Source organism: Alligator mississippiensis, chromosome 8 (genome assembly GCF_030867095.1).
Source record: "Alligator mississippiensis isolate rAllMis1 chromosome 8, rAllMis1, whole genome shotgun sequence".
NCBI classification, from domain to species: domain Eukaryota; kingdom Metazoa; phylum Chordata; order Crocodylia; family Alligatoridae; genus Alligator; species Alligator mississippiensis.
The window spans coordinates 65,531,161-65,549,368 of record NC_081831.1 but is presented as its reverse complement, the minus strand read 5'-3'; the positions used below and the strand labels follow the sequence as shown (position 1 = coordinate 65,549,368).

General features: G+C 41.7%; 1 protein-coding gene across 2 annotated transcripts in view; it reads left to right on the top strand.

The window, feature by feature from the left end:
- Positions 1-18,208, top strand: part of ABCB7 (ATP binding cassette subfamily B member 7) — an 80,838-nt gene that overhangs the window by 42,648 nt on the left and 19,982 nt on the right. For both annotated transcript variants that reach the window (XM_014607145.3, XM_059732807.1), the window contains exons 5-13: positions 6,396-6,528; positions 7,013-7,281; positions 9,540-9,628; positions 9,724-9,811; positions 10,795-10,969; positions 12,385-12,542; positions 13,074-13,237; positions 14,527-14,656; positions 15,385-15,556. In XM_014607145.3, coding sequence (XP_014462631.2) covers positions 6,396-6,528; positions 7,013-7,281; positions 9,540-9,628; positions 9,724-9,811; positions 10,795-10,969; positions 12,385-12,542; positions 13,074-13,237; positions 14,527-14,656; positions 15,385-15,556 — 1,378 coding nt within the window. The remainder of the gene's footprint in view (positions 1-6,395; positions 6,529-7,012; positions 7,282-9,539; positions 9,629-9,723; positions 9,812-10,794; positions 10,970-12,384; positions 12,543-13,073; positions 13,238-14,526; positions 14,657-15,384; positions 15,557-18,208) is intronic.

Genomic DNA, 18,208 nt, shown 5'->3' with positions numbered 1-18,208 from the left:
AACATTTAGAAAATCAATTATTATCTGCCCCTGGCTGCCTGTCAAAGATGACAAAGGCGCCAGTGGCAGCAGGACCCAGGAAGAGCCAGTGGCAGGACCCAGTGGCAGCAGCAGGAAGCCCAGCCCCACCCCCAACTGGAAGCTTCCCTCTAGCAGAGGCTTCTGGCCTGGGATCCTGTAGCTGTTCCCCTGCCCTCCCTCCATCCAAGAGGGAGACTCAGATAAGAACAGGCGGAGGGAGAGTGGGGAGGATTGACACCACAGCAGGAGCTGGCCTCACCATCACCATGCTGAGACTGTAGGAGGCAGCAGGAGCCAGCCTGGCCTAGCTCAGCCCCCGCTGTTCTTAGCTGGCTCCTGCTGCACCATGCAGTCCCAGCCATGCAGCTGGGAACCATGCATTGCTGGCCAGACTGGCTCCTGCACCACGCAGTTCCTTGCTGCATGGCCAGGACTGCATGAGACAGCAGGAGCCAGCTGGGAACCTATGGGGCCAGGCCAGGCTGGCTCCTGCTGCCTCCTGCGGTCCTGGCCATGCAGCCAGGAACTGCTCACTGCTAGAGCAGCCAGCGGTGAGGGTGGAGAGCAGTAGTGGTGTGCAGAGAAGGAAGGGCAGCAGTGGGGGGGGGGGGGGGGGGAAGTGGTAGTGAGTGGGTGGGCAGAAGCGCAGTGTCCTAGAGCCAGGGCTGGTGGCAGCAGAAGCCATCTGGGAACTGTGGGGGCCAGGCTGGCTCCTGCTGTGTTCTGCAGTCCTGGCCATGCAGCTAGGAACCACATGCTGCAGGAGCGGCAGGCAGGGTTGGAGGGAGCAGTGGCAGCAGGTGGGAAGGAAGGGAAGCAGCAGCAGGCTGGTGAGGAAGTGGCCACAAGTGGGCAGGTGTGACCCCCCCCCCCCCCCCCAGCCACCCTACACACTCACAGCCCCCCTCCCCACAATATACAAAAGTAAGACTTCATGTTAAGCTATTATACAACCACCTCTGTGTACAGTACACAAGACATATAAATCAGGACAAAAATATTTTTTTGAAATTAAATCAATGTACAGCAAAAGCTTTACATTGAGAAATGGTGGGTGCCAGATAACCAAATATGCTGGTTACCCGAGAGGCCCGAACAGGTGTCTTTGCCTGTGTGGGCCGCTGTCCCTCCCTGGCGTCAGTGTGCCGGGGGACAGGGAGGTAGGGCCCCTGCACAGGCTGCTTTGCCCCAGGCTGTGGGGGCTTGGCGAAACCAGAAGTGCCACTTCTGGTTTCGCTTTTGCCATGTCGACTGGTTAATGGAGGATGCCGGTTTCTAAAGTGCTGGATAACGCAACTTTTACTGCATGTTGTTTAATTTTTAGAATATAATTTTTTTTTCTAGTTCCAAGATGGTAAACCCCCTAGCCAAAAGGAGTACTTTCAGGGGTGAGGGGAGGGACTTCCGATGGCAAAGGCCAGAGATTAGGGGGCAGGACTTCCCATTCCAAGATGATGAACAGGAGGCGGGGCACCTTCAAGGGGTGGGGCTACCCCTGTAGCCTTCCACAGCTCACCAAAACTTAAGTGCCCCCCCCAGCCAAAATAATTGCCCGCCCCTGTCCTAGTATATCTAGTATGGCATATACTTCTCGTCCCAAAGTGTATATAAATTAATTCAGAGCTTTGAATTCTGTGTCAAGAAGTATAGGCTACTAGAAAGGTTAGCTGAGTTTGTCTAGTGGGTAGGAGCTTGAAATGTAACTCATATTGTATAAACATGATCTCATTGGCTTTAACACATTGAGTAATAAAGACCTATTTTAATAACTAACTCTCATCTCTTTTTGATATAAACCTAGTGAGATTAACACATTTCTTTATAAAAAAAAAAAAAAAAGACAGAAATGCAGACTGAGTTGATTATGAATGAAGTGCAACACCATGCTGCCTTATTCTTATTCAAGTTTCACCCTTAGGGAGTCAGAACAACTGTAACCTGAGATACGGCTTTAAATTTTATTAAAATAGTCTTTTGGGTAGAATTATGTTGGTGTGAAAGGAGACACTCCTGCAAAACTGTAGAGTGTTGCCAGTTAAATTAATTGAAAGTTGAGAACTGCAGTGTAAGGAATACAACTCATTTCTTTAGCAACAGAACTACAGATATTATTTTAAGTGTACTTTAAAACATATCATATAGTGTAGCTGCTTGAAAAGTAAAATCCCTCAAGAGGGATTTGTGAAAATCTGTAGTAAAACAGGACAATCTGCATTATAATACATTTATTTTCTACTGAGCAGGCTCTCACAGGAAAACCAGCATTTTCCAGTGTTGGTCATCACTGTAACACAGATGGTACTGTAGTCTTCCTTATTAAAAACAAAATACTACAGGAAATTGAGTTTCAGGACAAATAACTCCAAAGGGAGTGACAGACTTTTTTTGTAATCTGGAAGGTATATGGAAAAATTTGGATTTCAAAACTGAGTGTATCTCCCTTTTTGAAGCTTCAGAATTTTGATGTTGCATCTTCAATTCCTCAGGGTGTTCTTAATGTTTTATTTTTTAACAAGAATGGCCTGTTCTTCATTTACTACACACTTTTGGAATTGCCTGTCAGTATATTTAGGGATTATGCTGAGGTTTTCTGCATGCCAGTTGAAGCTTTGTCACTATTTTCACAAGCTAATGGGGAGGGAGGGAAGGAGAGTTACTGACTTGGGTCTTATCTTGCATTACTTATTTGAGATAAACTTCTGTAGGAGTTTATCCTGAATAAGATCTAAAGGATCAGGCCTTCTGTCAGAACTTAGCAGTGAATTCACCAATAATGAATGCATCTAGATGCCTTCAGATCTTATCGTTCTCTTCTATGGAATAATCTCTTCTGGGTCATACTTTTAGAGGATGGTTCTTGGGATGAGCATGGCAAGGTGGAGAGAAGGGATAATTCCCTTCTAACTTGTACAGTTTTAGTTCTAGGCAAAATATTTTAAGTAAACAAATAAGTTCAAGTATACAATAATTTACATTTTTTTTTAAATCCCTTAAACTGATTTCAAAGCAGGCACTGCAAAAGCTCCTGTTCCTTTAGTGGATACGTGCCTGTCATCCCCTCTGCAAAGCATTTTCAGTACTGTAAAAGTTTGAAACTCCAATCTGTTTTCCCCCCTTTATAACCTGTTTTCAAGCTTTCACATCAGTGAGCTTTTTAGCATTTCTCACTGCAAACTTGAGTAATCTTTGGTGATTTGCTCCCCTAACACAATGGAGACTCGATCCTCACTGGCTTCTCCAGGGGCTGTTAGAATTCAAATAGTAACAACCCTGGGTGCCAAGAGCAGAAATTTGTCATTGGAAAAATGTTTTAAGGTTTTGTTTGCAAATCCTGTCATATGACAGTTCATTGAAGGTTCATAAGTAATCTCCCTATAAGATTACTTTTTATAAACTGTCTGCTTTTCTAGTAACAGAGCATCTATACAAAGTTAATTCTTTGTAAAAGTATCTTTACTTGCTGGTTTTAAAGATATTAAGTCTTAAAACACCTGTTCATTTGCTAAGAAACTTGTATCCGTTATTTACCCCTTATCTTCTTCATTTCCAAAAGTAATTTAAGTTGCTGAATAATTCTGTTAGTTGGAGCTAAAATTAGTTGTGTTGACAGTAAATTCTTTATAGTTGATATAAATGTATTTTATAATATCATTAATAAGATTTGGGATTTTTACGTTTTCTTAAACCTTACAAAAATTTTGGGGTGTTACAGCATCTAATGTTTGCAGGTTAAAAAACTAATCTTATTCCTCAATCAGACTTCTTCTTCCTAAAGTACAAGAAATGCCAGTGTTCTCTCTTCATATAATATTCAGTGATATATCACATGTTAAGGTGGAGTGTGTGCTTGGAACTGTTGTATGAAAGTTCGCATGGTTGCAATAATTCATAGCACTCTGTAGAATGGGAGTCTTTTATACTCTGCACAGAACTATATAGCTAAAATATGTAAAATGATTAGTAGTTGTAAATTACTGTGACAGTGAGCATGTCCACACCCCCTAAGCACCCCACTGAGGTGCCATTGTTACGGCGCAGTCATTTAGTACTTCCTTTTGGAAGTACTAAATGACAGCTCAGTAACAGCCCACTATGTCACCATAGCAATGCGCTATACTGAGGGAGCATGTTGCTACAACGGTGTAGCGGCAGCATCATGATTTTTGCCTGTAGATGCTGCATTGCTGTGGCACATTGCCATGGTGATATAGCATCACGTGTAGATGTGCACAGTGGAAAGCACTGGACAGGTTTCCCTCGCTTTTAAGTGGGTTCTGTATATGTGACTTCACTCTTATGTGATTGCCCTTTTTGTACCCAAAATTCGTTATATGCCAGGTAAATTTACTCTTATGTGATCTGCAGTAAGTAAGTTTGTGGGGGGAGGAGAAAGGGCTGTGGGGGCAGATCGAGGCCCCAGTAGTGAGGGAAGGAGCCGGGCACAGACAGGAGCAGGGGCTGCAGTGACTGGGGCCTCAATCTGCCCACTCGTCGGTGGTGAGGGAGGGAGTGGGGCTGGAGCTGGGGCAGGCATTGCATAGCTGGGCTGGGGGGTGCAGCTTCTGCTGCTACAGGCTGTTGCTGTGCGCTGGGGCCAGGCCCCAGCCCTTCTTCCCGCACCATGGGGTGAGGGGAGGGGGCAGATTGAGGCCCCATTTACCCCAGCCCCTGGGCCAGGCTCTTCCCAGTGGGGGAAGTTGGGCCGCACTGCACTCTGAGTGGGTGGCAGTGACGCTAGGGTGGGGGGTGCAGCAACGGCAAATTTTGGGGTGGTTGCAGCCTAAAATTGGGGGGGAAGGGGCTGCAGCCACCTCAGAGTTCACCATAGCCCCCCCCCAACCCCCTTCCTAGTGCTGCCACCTCCCACCTCAAGTGCAGCCTAGCCCACCCCCCCTGCTGGGAAGAGTGTGGCATGGCCCCCAGCCCACAACAGTAGCCTGTAGCAGCAGGAGCTGTGACCTCCATCCCGTGCCTTGCCCTGGCTGTGCAACACTTGCCCCTGCTCCAGTCCCAACCCCACTACCTCCCTCACCACCAGTGGGAGAGTGGGGGGGCAGATCGAGGCCCCACTCACCCCAGCCTCCAAGGTCATGCTCTTTCTGGCGGAGGGATTGGGCCATGCTGTGCTCACGGCGGGTGGGGACAGTGCTGGGAGGGGGCTTGGGAGGGCTATGGCAAACTTTGGAGTGGCAGTAGCCCCTCTGCTGGCGCCACCACTGCTCGGCCCATTCCTCTGCCGGGAAGAGCCCAGCACCACACTGGCTGCAGCAGGCTTACCTGCTGCCGATGCATTCAAGGTCTTGGAACGTATCCATATTTGTTACCTTGTAAAGTGGGTTCCCTTTATGCAAATTCCAGTTATATACAGTTTTTCAGGAACACATCTACCACATAAAGCAGGGGAAACCTGTACACATGAAGCAACAGTTACTGCTAGAAGAGATGTAGGACCTGTCAGAGGAATGGGAATGCTTTCCAATTTTCCTTGAATTCAATGGAAATTTCAGGTGTTCACCTCTCATAAGTTGGTCCAAAGTTAGCAGTTGGCACCCTTGCCAGTAGCCATCCAGACTGACCATTTCTGTAACTGAAATGTTTACAGCAGGCTAGGGACAGAAATTACGCACAAACTGGCATAAGTGGTCAGAAACCGGTTCAAATCTGTAACACGGCAGACATTCAGTGCACATAAGCCACTTACAAAATGTCTGAAACCAATTTAAGATAAACCTGGATGGATGTAGTATCAGACTTAGCTGATTTAGGTTAAATCGGTTTATTGAACGTCTGTCCCATGTTCCCTCCCTTTCAAGCTGCCTGCCCCAGCTGAGCTGGGAGGTGTACTCTAGCATCCCTTGGCTTCTGGCGTGGGCTGGTGCAAGCAAGTGGCTGCATTTCCAGAATCAAAAATTAATGTCTGTTCACTTGCTTATTGGTTCAATCTACACAGTTTAGACTAATTTGGGAAGATTGAATCAATTCAGCCTTGGGCTTTTTGACTGTCTGTACTTAGCCTTAATGATACTATAAATATGCCATGAATTGTCTTGCTACCTTATATATCTCCCAGTTTTGCCATCACTTTAATGAGTCTTCGGAGTGAATCGGAAGTATTTTTACAGTGAGCCATTTAGTTTGGATGAAAGCTGATATTTAAAAGGAGCCAGTGCAAAGTATAAACTAACCCTGCTACCCTGGCAGTAACATTTCCTAGTGCAGAGATTGTTATTTTTGGAATAAGGAGAGCCATCCCACTGTCACTTAAGTGGTTAATAACCAAATATAATAATTGTGGTTAATTTAGGGGAAATATTTATACTCCATAAATAAACATTTTAGCATATCCTGAGTAATTGCTGTTTTTATGCTTTTAGGCCATGAATATACTGGTTCCCTTCATGTTTAAATATGCAGTAGACAACCTCAACCAGATGTCTGGAAACGTTCTGAACCTAAATGATGCATCAAATACAGTTGCAACCATGGCAACAGCTGTTCTGATTGGCTGTAAGTGTGATTCTTTAATCTGTCAACAGGTGTTTAACTTTTTTCACTAAGGGTTTGGAAGATTGTAGCTCCTGACTTTTTTTTTTTTCCTCTGCTAAGCATTTGGTACTGCCATTTTTGTTATTTTTCCTATTCTGTATTGATTTTCATTACTAACATTCTGTGAATTAAATTCTCTTATCCCACTTGAGGAATAAAATAATGCATATAGAAATAATCTCCAGTAATAAATTATCCTATAGACTTTACTCACTCCTGGATATGTAATAGAGTCTCAAGTAAAAATTGAATTAACATTTTTAAATAAAAGATGTATGTGAGGTCTGTGTAGCAATGAAGTACAAATTATCCTAAAAAGAAAAATGTTTTAAATGTGACAGAATGAGGTTTCACTCTTTATTTATGCATCAAGATTTTATTTTATTTTTTATTTTTTTGGAAATGAGAGAAATAACTTTTTAATGTCTTTTAAATCCCTGTTTAGATGGTATTTCAAGAGTTGGGGCTGCCTTATTTAATGAAGCTCGAAATGCAGTATTTGGAAAAGTAGCCCAAAATTCTATCAGGAGGATTGCAAAGAATGTCTTTCTCCATCTGCATAACCTGGATTTGGGGTTCCACCTAAACAGGCAAACAGGAGCTCTTTCAAAAGCTATCGACAGAGGAACAAGGGGCATCAGTTTTGTTCTAAGTGCTTTAGTATTTAACCTGGGACCCACCATATTTGAAGTGGCGCTTGTCAGTGGAATTTTGGTAAGTTATTTTTACAGAATCAGAACTCAAGAATAATCAAGAATTGGGAAAAATGATGAGTTTCTTGCAACAAAGCTTGCTATGTATTTGCAGATTGTATTTGCTTTCACTGACACCACTCTGAATTTCAACTTGTGCCTGCTCAAATTTTTTAAAAGCTTTTAAATAACTTTAGGTACAAAACGTAGCTTCAACGTTTAGTTTTTACAATCATGTTTACATTGCAAGTTTCAAATTTTATTTTCTCTCCTGCTTTATGGGGGAGAAGCTAAGTCAGAAGAATAAAATGACTTACTTAAAGTGATATCAGATATATAAAATTGAAGGAGGAGAAGAAGAAACTAGGCAAATACAGGGAAATAGTCTCTACAACTTTTTTAATGAAATTAATTTTTTATTGTTTTAAGTTGTAAAAATAATTTGTGGCGTATTTCCACTTGAATATTGTATTGTTTGTTTTGTTTTGTTTTTTTGTTCCTGGCTTTTTAATGGGCTATACCCCTTTACCGCATTTTATTTCACTAAAATTTGAAATTGAAAGTATTCAGAAAAGCAAGCTTCTTTAGAGATGCACATTTTTAGATTTTCTTTTAACAACCTTTTTTGGTAAATTTAAGTTTACCATCTTATAAGGTTAAGGATGTATTTTGGTAATTCGTGTTAACAATTAAAATGTAAGTATGCTTATGTATCTCAGAGGTAGAACTAGATAAAATTAAAAGGGAAGAAGTTTGTTTAGCTATCTCCTTAAATGGTATTTTAGATTATCACATGAATATTTGATTATTAGTATTCTTCTTTTCTTAACACTATTCTTGTAACTGACCATATTTACTTGAATCTAAGATAAGGTCTGTGTGTCCTCCCCCTGTCCCCTGCTGTCTTAAATTCAGTAACAAACAGGGTAGGGAGGGGCAGTGACTAACTCTTGAGTCTGGGGTCTCCAAGCCTGCCTGTTGCTCTGCCATTTCCTCCCCTCCCCATTGCCACCTACCCCTTCCGCTTTTTGGTTCCCACCTGCCTCTTTGCTCCCTATCACTGTTTGCCTTCCCCATGCATCACTGGCTCCTGCTGAGGCCCTGCTCCGGCTTGGGGCAGAAAGCACAGAGCATGTGATGCCCCTGGCCCCAGCCCACCTATCCAGTGGCAGCTTTTTGGCCCCAGCTTTGGGATCAGGGATGAAACTGCCACTGTACAGCAACTGCTGCATGGCTAGGCTAGGGCCAGAGGCAACACGTGCTCTGCACTCCCTGGCCCTGGCTTGAGTGAGACCCCAACAGGAGCCACAGCAGCAAAAGAAACATAAGAAGGGGAGGGGAGCTGTAGGGAGGAGTAGCACGGGGGCAGGTGAGGAAGGGGAGTACAGGTGTCAAGGGATCTAGGCACCATCAGGAGAGGCAGGCAGCAGGGGGCACAGACCTGCCCAGGGCGTGTAAGAGGGAGGGCAAGTGTCAGTGGAAGGCAAGCAGGGGGCACATCAGAGGGGTGCAATTGGAGGGGCAAGTGGCGGGCAGTCCAGGCACCACAGGGAGAGGCAGGTCGTGGGGACAGACTTGTTCTCCTGCTGTTGCTAATCCTGCTGCAGTAGTGGGGTAGAGAACAAATTTAAGGCAACCTTACAATAATTAGCTTCTAGACATGGAAAATTACAATATTTATAAGTTTTCCATTTTTGGAGTGTAATTTTGGGTCTAGTCTTAAATTTGGTTGTCTTGGATTTGGGTAAATCCACTAAGTGGCAATCTTCTCTTATGGCTATCATAATTGCTTATATTCATCTTGCTTATCACCCCAGCCTTGATAGCCTCATCTGTCTGCTTCTCTCAGTCTTCTACTCTACTTTTCTTATGCTGTTCACCAAAGAGGCACTGTGGGGAAGTAGTGATTTTTAGTTGGTTTGTAAGGACATTGCAGTCCTTATTCATATCCTTCTTTATGGCTGTCCTGTCCTCCCAAGATCTCTGCAAGCAAAGCCATTTTATTTACTTTTAATGCATAAGAAGTTTTTGAATGCCCTTCTTCACTCATCAGAGAGCATTAGCTCTTGTTGAGTTATTTTCCTGTTATCACTCTTTCTTTCTTTTGCCAGTCATCATTACTGCCTATTGCTGTGCTTAGATTTATGCCTGTTATTGATTTATAAACTGTTCAAGGTAGGGACTTGCTCACTCTGTCGCTCTCTCTCACATACCCTAGTGTTAAAATTTTGAAATAATACTGTTCTAAGTTTTGTTGTTTTTGTTTTTTTTTCCTTTCAGTATTATAAATGTGGTGCAGAGTTTGCACTGGTAACTCTGGGAACAATAGGAACTTACACAGCATTCACAGTAGGAATTACACAGTGGAGGTAAGGTGTTACCTACAATTGTTCAGGTTTCATGGATTGATTATTCTTGTCACCTCAACTAGTACTTTTTGACTATGCAAGCCTTTGTTTTACAGGACTCAATTTAGAATAGAAATGAACAAAGCTGACAATGATGCAGGCAATGCTGCAATTGACTCGCTATTGAACTATGAAACTGTGAAGGTAAGGTCCTTTTTTCCTGCTGTTAACATCACGATAAAGATTTAATTATCAATAAATGCCTGTATACTCAGCAAGTTTAGGGTAGGTCCATTTGTCTGTCTGTATAACTTAAATGTTTAAACCAATCTTAAGCAACTCCGTGTAGGGTTTTTTCCTGTTTGCTTTATTCTTACAGTATCATCTGGTTTTTTTGATATCCCAGCTCCATTTTACTTTTTTATTTGCAGTTAAACAGTATCCTGCTTATGAGTGGTAAAATCTACATGTTTTGAAATGCCTACAGTTTTGAGAACTACTTGAGTATTGCAGTCTTGAGACCTAAGCTCATTTCTCAACTGATGAAAGTAAAAGGGTGGATGGGCAGTGCTAAAGTGAAGCAGAGAACTGAAGTCCTGTGTGGCAACCCATTTGGATCAATATGATATAAAGCATAAACCTCAAAACCAATAATCTGGGCTAAATTGGGTGGTGTGAAAAATCATTTTTGGTGAAACACCTGCTTACCAGTGACAAGTGAGAAGCTTTACCTGGTAAGCACAGGGACCTGTGCCATCAATTTCTGCAGAAGTTTAGCGGGAAAAAAATTACAATTCTGATTGAAAAAATTTCTTCTGGCATAAGCCAATGCAGGACTGTTTTTCTGATCTGGCAGCTAGGTGCTTCTAATTTTCCTGGAGTACTTTCTAGCAGTTCACATCAAGAGCAGCCTGAAGAAACAAGCCTTGATATTTATTAGACACAACTAGAAAAAGCAAATGCCTGGTTGCCTGCAGAGTGGTTTGGTAGGGATCCCCATACCCTCTGTTTCCCCACAGCTGCAGGTGCTCTAGCCATTCTCCCCAGAGTGATGCCCTGGGCTCTTTTTTGGCTGAGCCTCATTATTTGTGTCTCAAAAATTGGAATCTTATAATTAGTATAAAACCCCCCACTGAATCTAGTGTATTTATGGAATTCACTGCTTTCTACCTTTATTCACTTTATAGTATTTCAATAATGAAAGATATGAAGCCCAGCAATATGATGGATTTTTGAAGACCTATGAAAATGCCTCACTGAAGACTACCTCTACCTTAGCTCTCCTGAACTTTGGTCAGAACACTATATTCAGCATTGGCTTAACAGCCATCATGGTGCTTGCTAGCCAGGGAATTGTTGCAGGTAATTGAGCTCATTCTGAACTAAATACAGACACCAGTTTGCCTGACCATTTGTAACAAAACGTACATTTTAGCTGAGTATTATCACCTAAGAAACACTTTTCTTTGGGGAGCAGGTTTTTGGTTCTAATTTTGTTTGCTGGAGGAAAAAAATTCACATTTTTTAATGTTCCTTACCCTGGGCTATCTTAGTGCACGGCCAAACAAACTTAACACTATAAAAATGTAGGCATGGAAAAACACAAGAATGACACTATCTATATGTAATACTGGACTGCAAGCATTTTGTATTGTTGTTTTAATTGTTTTGTTTCATCCTTCTCTTGGGTTTTGATTTTTGACAAAATAATAGTGATTTTTACTTCTTTTTATACCATTTGTTTTATATTTTATTGGATTGCCTGATACCTATCATGGTCTATTACCAGCACTTGTCTGGTCATTTCTTACCACTGTATCTACAGTTGGAGTGGCCCTGAGTAGGGCGGGCAACAGTAGGCATAGGAGACATTTCTAAAGCCAGTTAGCAAGTAGTAAATATTCAACTAAAATCCGGCGAGCAGACAGAAAAAGACATGTTGTCTTGTGTACTTGTATATGGTAGGGACCCTCCCACTGGATTATCTTGCACTTGCACACCTCTGCAGGTTGTTTCCTTTAATGATATCCAAATGTTTTTTTCTAACTTATCCTATATTTCAATGCTTTATTGTACCTAGTCTGATATTATGCTAGCGGTGAAACTCCATCATTTGTATTGGAAGACCTCCTAATCTAATAGACTTCTGCTAAAGCTTTTGTTTAATTTTCTTTCACTGACTTGAATCCCTTAACTCTAAACTACGTCACTAATTGTCACTCATCTGTGGGATAGATCAGAATAACTTTCAAAGACCTGGAGATTAAAATAGCATCAAAATGGTCCTGTTCTAAATAAACAAAACTAAAATGAAGCAGCAAAGAGCAATTGCAGAATTGCCTTTAAGTGACAGCCATGGGATTCCTTTGGACAAAGTGTGTCATAACTGTCTTTTGCCATGTTGAGTTTACTGTTATTTCTTACCCATGCTTCTAAGGTCCTTTGGATACTTTTATTTCTTTCCTTTCACAGAGTTGGAGCACTTCCTGATCTGGTATTTCCTGTGAATTTGACAATTGTGCTTGCCTCCGTTTTCACGCAGTAAATCATCTTTATCAGTCTGCACAAGTGATCTGCCTGGCACCTCAGTAGACAGATTCTTATTCTCCACGAATTATTCTTTCATGGTGTTAAAGGATAGTCTTCTGTTTAAAAAGTGAAGTCAAGCCTAATCTTTGCTTTCCCACACCAAGAGCTTTAATATTTATATAGGCCACACTTAAGATACTTCATTCAGCAAATTCTTTCTCTCTTCTCCCTTCCCCTCTTGTTTTAAGGGAACTTGACAGTTGGGGATCTAGTAATGGTGAATGGACTGTTATTTCAGATTTCTCTACCCCTTAACTTTTTGGGGACAGTGTACAGAGAGACAAGGCAAGCGCTCATAGACATGAATACCTTGTTTACACTGCTCAGTGTAGACACAAGAATAAAAGTAAGTGATTTAAAAAGTACTTTTTTAAAGTTACCAAATAGAGTTATTTTCTGGTAATAGTCTCACTTTATCTTCTCGTACTTTTCAGTCAGTTTTTCTTGTACAAGGAGATGCTCTGTTTATTCTCCTTGTTCAATGTATTTAACATAGTAGTGCCTGTTTTTATCCTTCAGGTCCTTTTTAGTGTAAGAAAATTTTATTCCACAGAGTTGCATTTAATTTTTTACACATTTTATTTGAATATCTGTACAAGTAATTCATGATGCAGAATTTATTATGCATATAAGTTCCCTAGCAGCTGAATGGTACAGTAGATTTTTTTTACCTTGCTTACAGGAGGAATAAATCGCCTCTTTGTGTCTGAAAAATATAATTAATTCTTAATTTGATCAAGCTAGTTTGCCTTCTCTTCTTTCTTTTGGGGGGGAGGAGGAACACAATAAATTCTGTTGAGCTTGTTAAGTTGTTTTAGAGTATGTTCCAGGCAGTGTGTAAAGTGGCACACTTTTTTTTTTTTCTTTTTTTTAATAGGACAAAGAACTGGCTCCACCCCTACAGATTACACCGCAGACTGCTACCATTGCCTTTGATAATGTGCATTTTGAATACGTGGAGGGGCACAAAGTCCTTGATGGAGTGTCTTTTGAAATCCCTGCAGGAAAGAAAGTGGCAATTGTTGGAGGTAGTGGGTCAGGGTGGGTAAATGGACTGTACACATTCCGCATCATTGACTGGATTTTTTTTAACTTTATTTATTAACAAATGCAATTTATTTCATAACAAATTTAACATTTAAAGATGCATCAAATCCCCTATATACATAAAGACACATATTTATCTTCCATCCTATAACCCAAGTCAGTGTCTGTAGAGAAGTCTTGGTCTTATGTTCTTTTCTTCTTTTCTTTGGTCACTGACAGTCAATGTTAACCTTTTGTGTTTTTTCATCTCTATATACCCGCTTCATAATTTGCCCTCTTTTTCCTCAGAACTCCACATAGTACAAAGCTCACTTTTCTACTTAACTCTGCGTTTAGATTTCAAATTCGCTACAAATTTGTTCTTAACTGTTAGCTGATAGAACTTTATACTCTCCTTCAGTATTCAAAAAAATTCTCAAATTTTCTGGTTTGGAGGCCAGTGAAGTTGCTTTTTCAGCAGATTCTAAGAACTCCCACCAAATTTTTAAGTAAGCACCTCTTTTTTTTTCTCTCTTCCCCAAATAACACTGACTTGGTAGGACATTTTTTCCATTATTAAAACTTCCCAAACTATTTCAAACCACTTGGTAATTTTTGGATTGTCACTATTTTCTTCCAGGCTTTTGTAACTAATTTTTACAGATGCTGGAAGATGAATGATCAATTCCCTATGACTTCTATATGTTACACAGTTCTCAGGAAAGTTCAGTTAGAAGTGCTGGGGGTTATCTGATAGCTGGAATTCAGTTGTTTCCCTTACTATGTCTCCAACTTTTTTCCAGAGTAGTTTGATTCTGGGATGTATACATCATATATGGTAGAATCCTCACAAATGACTGCACTTCCTCGAATGCTTGTCTGTTCCTGCACCAGCAATGCATTTAATTTTAAGTGGGGTGAGATACCATTGATATAGCCTTTTAAAAATATTTTTGACTTTTGCAGATGGATGTGTAAAATCCATTCTTCTAGATGGTCTCCCATTCTTTATCACTAATTTCTGATCTAATGTCAATAACACATTTTGTTACAAACAATGTTTTTTCTCCTATATGGCTATTTAAAATTGCTTTCTATAACACAGACAGTCTGACCAGTATTTTTCTCAACTTCTGTCAAATTTCTGTTGAGGTTCACCTTTATTTGGGGATGTGTTGGAATTTTTTTTAAATCCCAATTTTTATTATTTTTTTAATTTTTCCTGTGAAGACATTATATTCATTTGAAACTTGTAAATGTTAAAATAAGAATTTAACCTTTGTTTTCAACTCTCTCTTTTTTAGCAAAAGCACAATAGTGAGGCTGTTGTTTCGCTTCTATGAGCCACAGAAAGGAAATATTTATGTTGCTGGTCAGAATATACAAGATGTCAGTTTGGAAAGCCTTAGGAAAGCAATAGGAGTTGTGCCTCAGGTATAATGTCTTATTACACTTAACTTTTGTTATCCTGATGGTATGGTTTGAATGAAAGTCAAGCACAGTGATATTATCAGACTTCGTATGAAAGCCACTATACTTCCTTATTTCAGGAAATGTAACTTTTGTATCTGAAACATCAAGTAGAGCTCAGATTCCTGGGAGGGTATCTTGATTGCTCTTGGAGATGAAGGGTTTCTCATGCAATACCTTATTCTAAAGCCATTTCCAGGCAGCAGAATTAGGTCATGTGTTATAAATTATTTTTAATCAAAATAAGTGATAAAAAATATATAAAAGCTGTTCAACCTCCTGGATACTAGAGATCATGGACTAAACATAGACATTGGATTTTTGATACATTATAATCTGCCTGGCAACCGACTCCCCAGCCCAGCCCCTGGCTTCTCTACTTTTCATTCCATCCAGGAAGAGCACACACCAACTGCTGAAACTTCCTTAGCCTGACAAAGGGTTTTTGAACCCGAAAGCTTGCTTAATAACTATTCTCCAACTATTTGGGTTGGTCTAATAAAAGATATCAAATTCACTCAAGGAACCTTGTCTACCTACAGTATCTCTTTGTACTTTCCTCAAAATATTATTGCCTGAAGGCCTGGTGGCAGAATATAAACTATTTGGCAATCGTTTTCAATCTATGTTCAACCTGTGAAGTATCAATCATGGTTTCATGTTTATACATGGTTTCATGTTCCCAATTGTAGGATGCTGTTCTCTTTCATAATACCATCTACTACAATCTCTTATATGGCAATATTGATGCGTCAGCAGAAGAGGTGTATGAAGTAGCAAAGTTGGCAGGGATCCACGATGCTGTCCTCCGAATGCCCAATGGCTACAACACACAAGTTGGTGAACGAGGACTCAAGCTCTCAGGTAGGTTCATAAATGTCACTCTTTTTATCCCTTCTGTTAGAGTCAAGCTGAGTGTCTTGTTTACATGTCATCCTTCATTGTCACAACATGAAATACTAAGCCAGCTTTGTCATGTGTTTTAATGCACTTATTTTTTTAATTCTTTTTATTTAAGTAAAAATGATGTGAACATTTGTTCTTGAGATGCTTGTTAAAAGAAAATAAGTTCTAAAGAAAAACTCTTTGCCATACTGGTTAGCCTGACAGTATAAAAGTTCTTAAAGTAAGAAGTCCTTCCTATCTTGAATGGAAAGCTGCGTGGTGAACTTGAGCTTCTTGTATATTTCATTTTAAAGTTTAAGTTGATAAGCTTAAAATGGGTATTTCTAAGCCAAGGAAGGAAAGATTTTTTTTTCCTCCCTTTTTTTCACTGTGTGCGTTTAACCTCTCTTTAATCTAATAGACTCTAATATAAAAGTGTGACTCACTTGCTGGAAAGGTTGCAGAAACAAATGGATTTTGAAGAGTAGCTGCATGGTGTGAAGGCTGAGAATCTTAGCCTTTTTTAGCATCAAGGAACAGCTCCGTGGCATTTGAATTTGGCAACACCCAGGTTGAGAAGCACAGTTGTGCTGCCTCAGTTTACCTTAGTGCTTCACAAAGACAAGAGAATAATAGTTCTTATCTCTCAGGCCTTTAGACTTCCTGGACTGAGCTTTTGTGAAAGTTGATGAAACCTTTACTCTGGAGTTCTCAAATTTTGTGATACTGTGACCCCGAGTGCTGGATAACGGCATTGGGGGATGGGGAGCTCACATGCAGCAGCCGCTGCTGCCATCCACCACTCCCCCGCTGCTTCCCTGCACCGTGGCGCGTACCCCTTGGGAAGTTTGCAGCCCCTTTTTAAGTTGCTCACAACCCCCCCCCGGGGGGGTCGCAACCCACAGTTTGAGAATCCCTGCTTTACACAGTTCCTTTTTTTTTTACTGTCACTATGACTATCATACTGACATGCAAAGCACCAAGGTATTGAGGGGAAAAAAACACTTTAAAAATTGGGATGAAATATGATGTTCTTCTGACTTCCATTTGTTTAGGCTTTGGTGTCAGACCAAAAAAAAGAGTTCTAAAATGTACTACTTATTTAAATTATGGTCTGAATTTCCTAGATTATTAGCAAAGCAGTTAAAATGCATTTAACACTGGCATGAATAGCAGATTTAGCCATGTAAAATGTATCTTGATTGTATGTAAGCCATGGTATGAGGAGCTTAGTCCAGTACTTTTCAGAAGCATCTGCTAATTTGTGACATCTGAAATTGTACATCATGTTGACTTGGGATGAAACTATGTAGGCTGAGTACCTCTGAACATTGGGCACTGTCTGTTTGAAACATAAAACCCACAAAGAGAAGTGCAAAAAGCAGAGGATTCTGCAGTTTTAATTAGAGGTGCACCAATACATTGGTCCCATATCAGACCAGCACCAGTATGAGGAAAATTGAGAGCATCAGCAGTCAGCTTTTTTTTTGTCTGATGTGGCCAAGTAATGTGGACAATAAATGTTGCATGCATGCACACAGCTGGCCAGTGTGGAGCACAGCTGGGTCCAGTTGTGGATGGGGAGCAGATCGAGCCCCCCCAATGAGAGGGAGTGGGCCTGGGGCAGACGCTGCCCAGCCAAGGTGGGGTGGGACATGGGACAGAGCCATGGCTCGTCCGGGGAGCTTGGAGGGGGGGGCAGCTCCTGCCATTGCGTGCACCCTGGCAGCGCACAAGAGGGGGCCTGGGCCCCAAGATCTGTGCATGGGGCAGATCAGGCTGCCGCTGCGGGCTGGGGCCAGGCCTGCGCCGGGCTCTTCCCAGTGCTGGGGGGTGCTGGGCCGAAGTTGCGTTCGAGGAAGGTGGCAGCAGTGCTGGGAGGGAGTGCTGGGGGGGCTTCAGCCGCCCCAAAATTCATTGTAACCCCCCTTCCAGTGCTGCCGCCACTTGCCCCAAGCACAGCCTGGCCCAGCCTTCCTCACCCCCCACAGGAAAGAGCCTGGCGCAGCCGCAGCCTCAGTCCACAGCGGCAGCCCTCCCCACCCCCCGTGCACATCCCAGGGTACGTGCCCTCCTGGGGTGCGTGCAGTGGTGGGAGCTGCTCCCACCCCCTGTGCCCCCCAGACGAGCCACAGCTCTGTCCCATGCTCCACTCCACCCTGGCTGAGCAGCATGTGCCCCAGCGCCAGTCCCACTCCCTGTAATTGTGGGGGCATTGATCTGCTCCCCCCACCACTTCCCCCACAACAGACTTACCAGCTGGACTCTGCTCTCCACACTGCAGGGCTGCATATCAAAATTGGATTGGTATTGGCCAATATGGCTCATTAAAAATTGGCTATCGGTATCAGCCCACAAAATCTCTATCGGTGTACCCCTAGTTTTATTATCTTAAACTCCCTTTGTATCTTGACAAATATAAAGGTAGACCTCTTTACAACTGAAAATGCTATATCTTGTTTTACTTAATGGCCTTGCATTTATCTACAAATGTAGACAAATGAAAATAGTTGATTTTACTCTCTGGCTTCATTAGAGTGCTGTAGAAGTGATGATTTTGAAGCCTCATGCTTTTTTCTGCATAGTGAAATAAATAGAAGCCAGTCATTCATTCCCCACATCTTGCTTGCT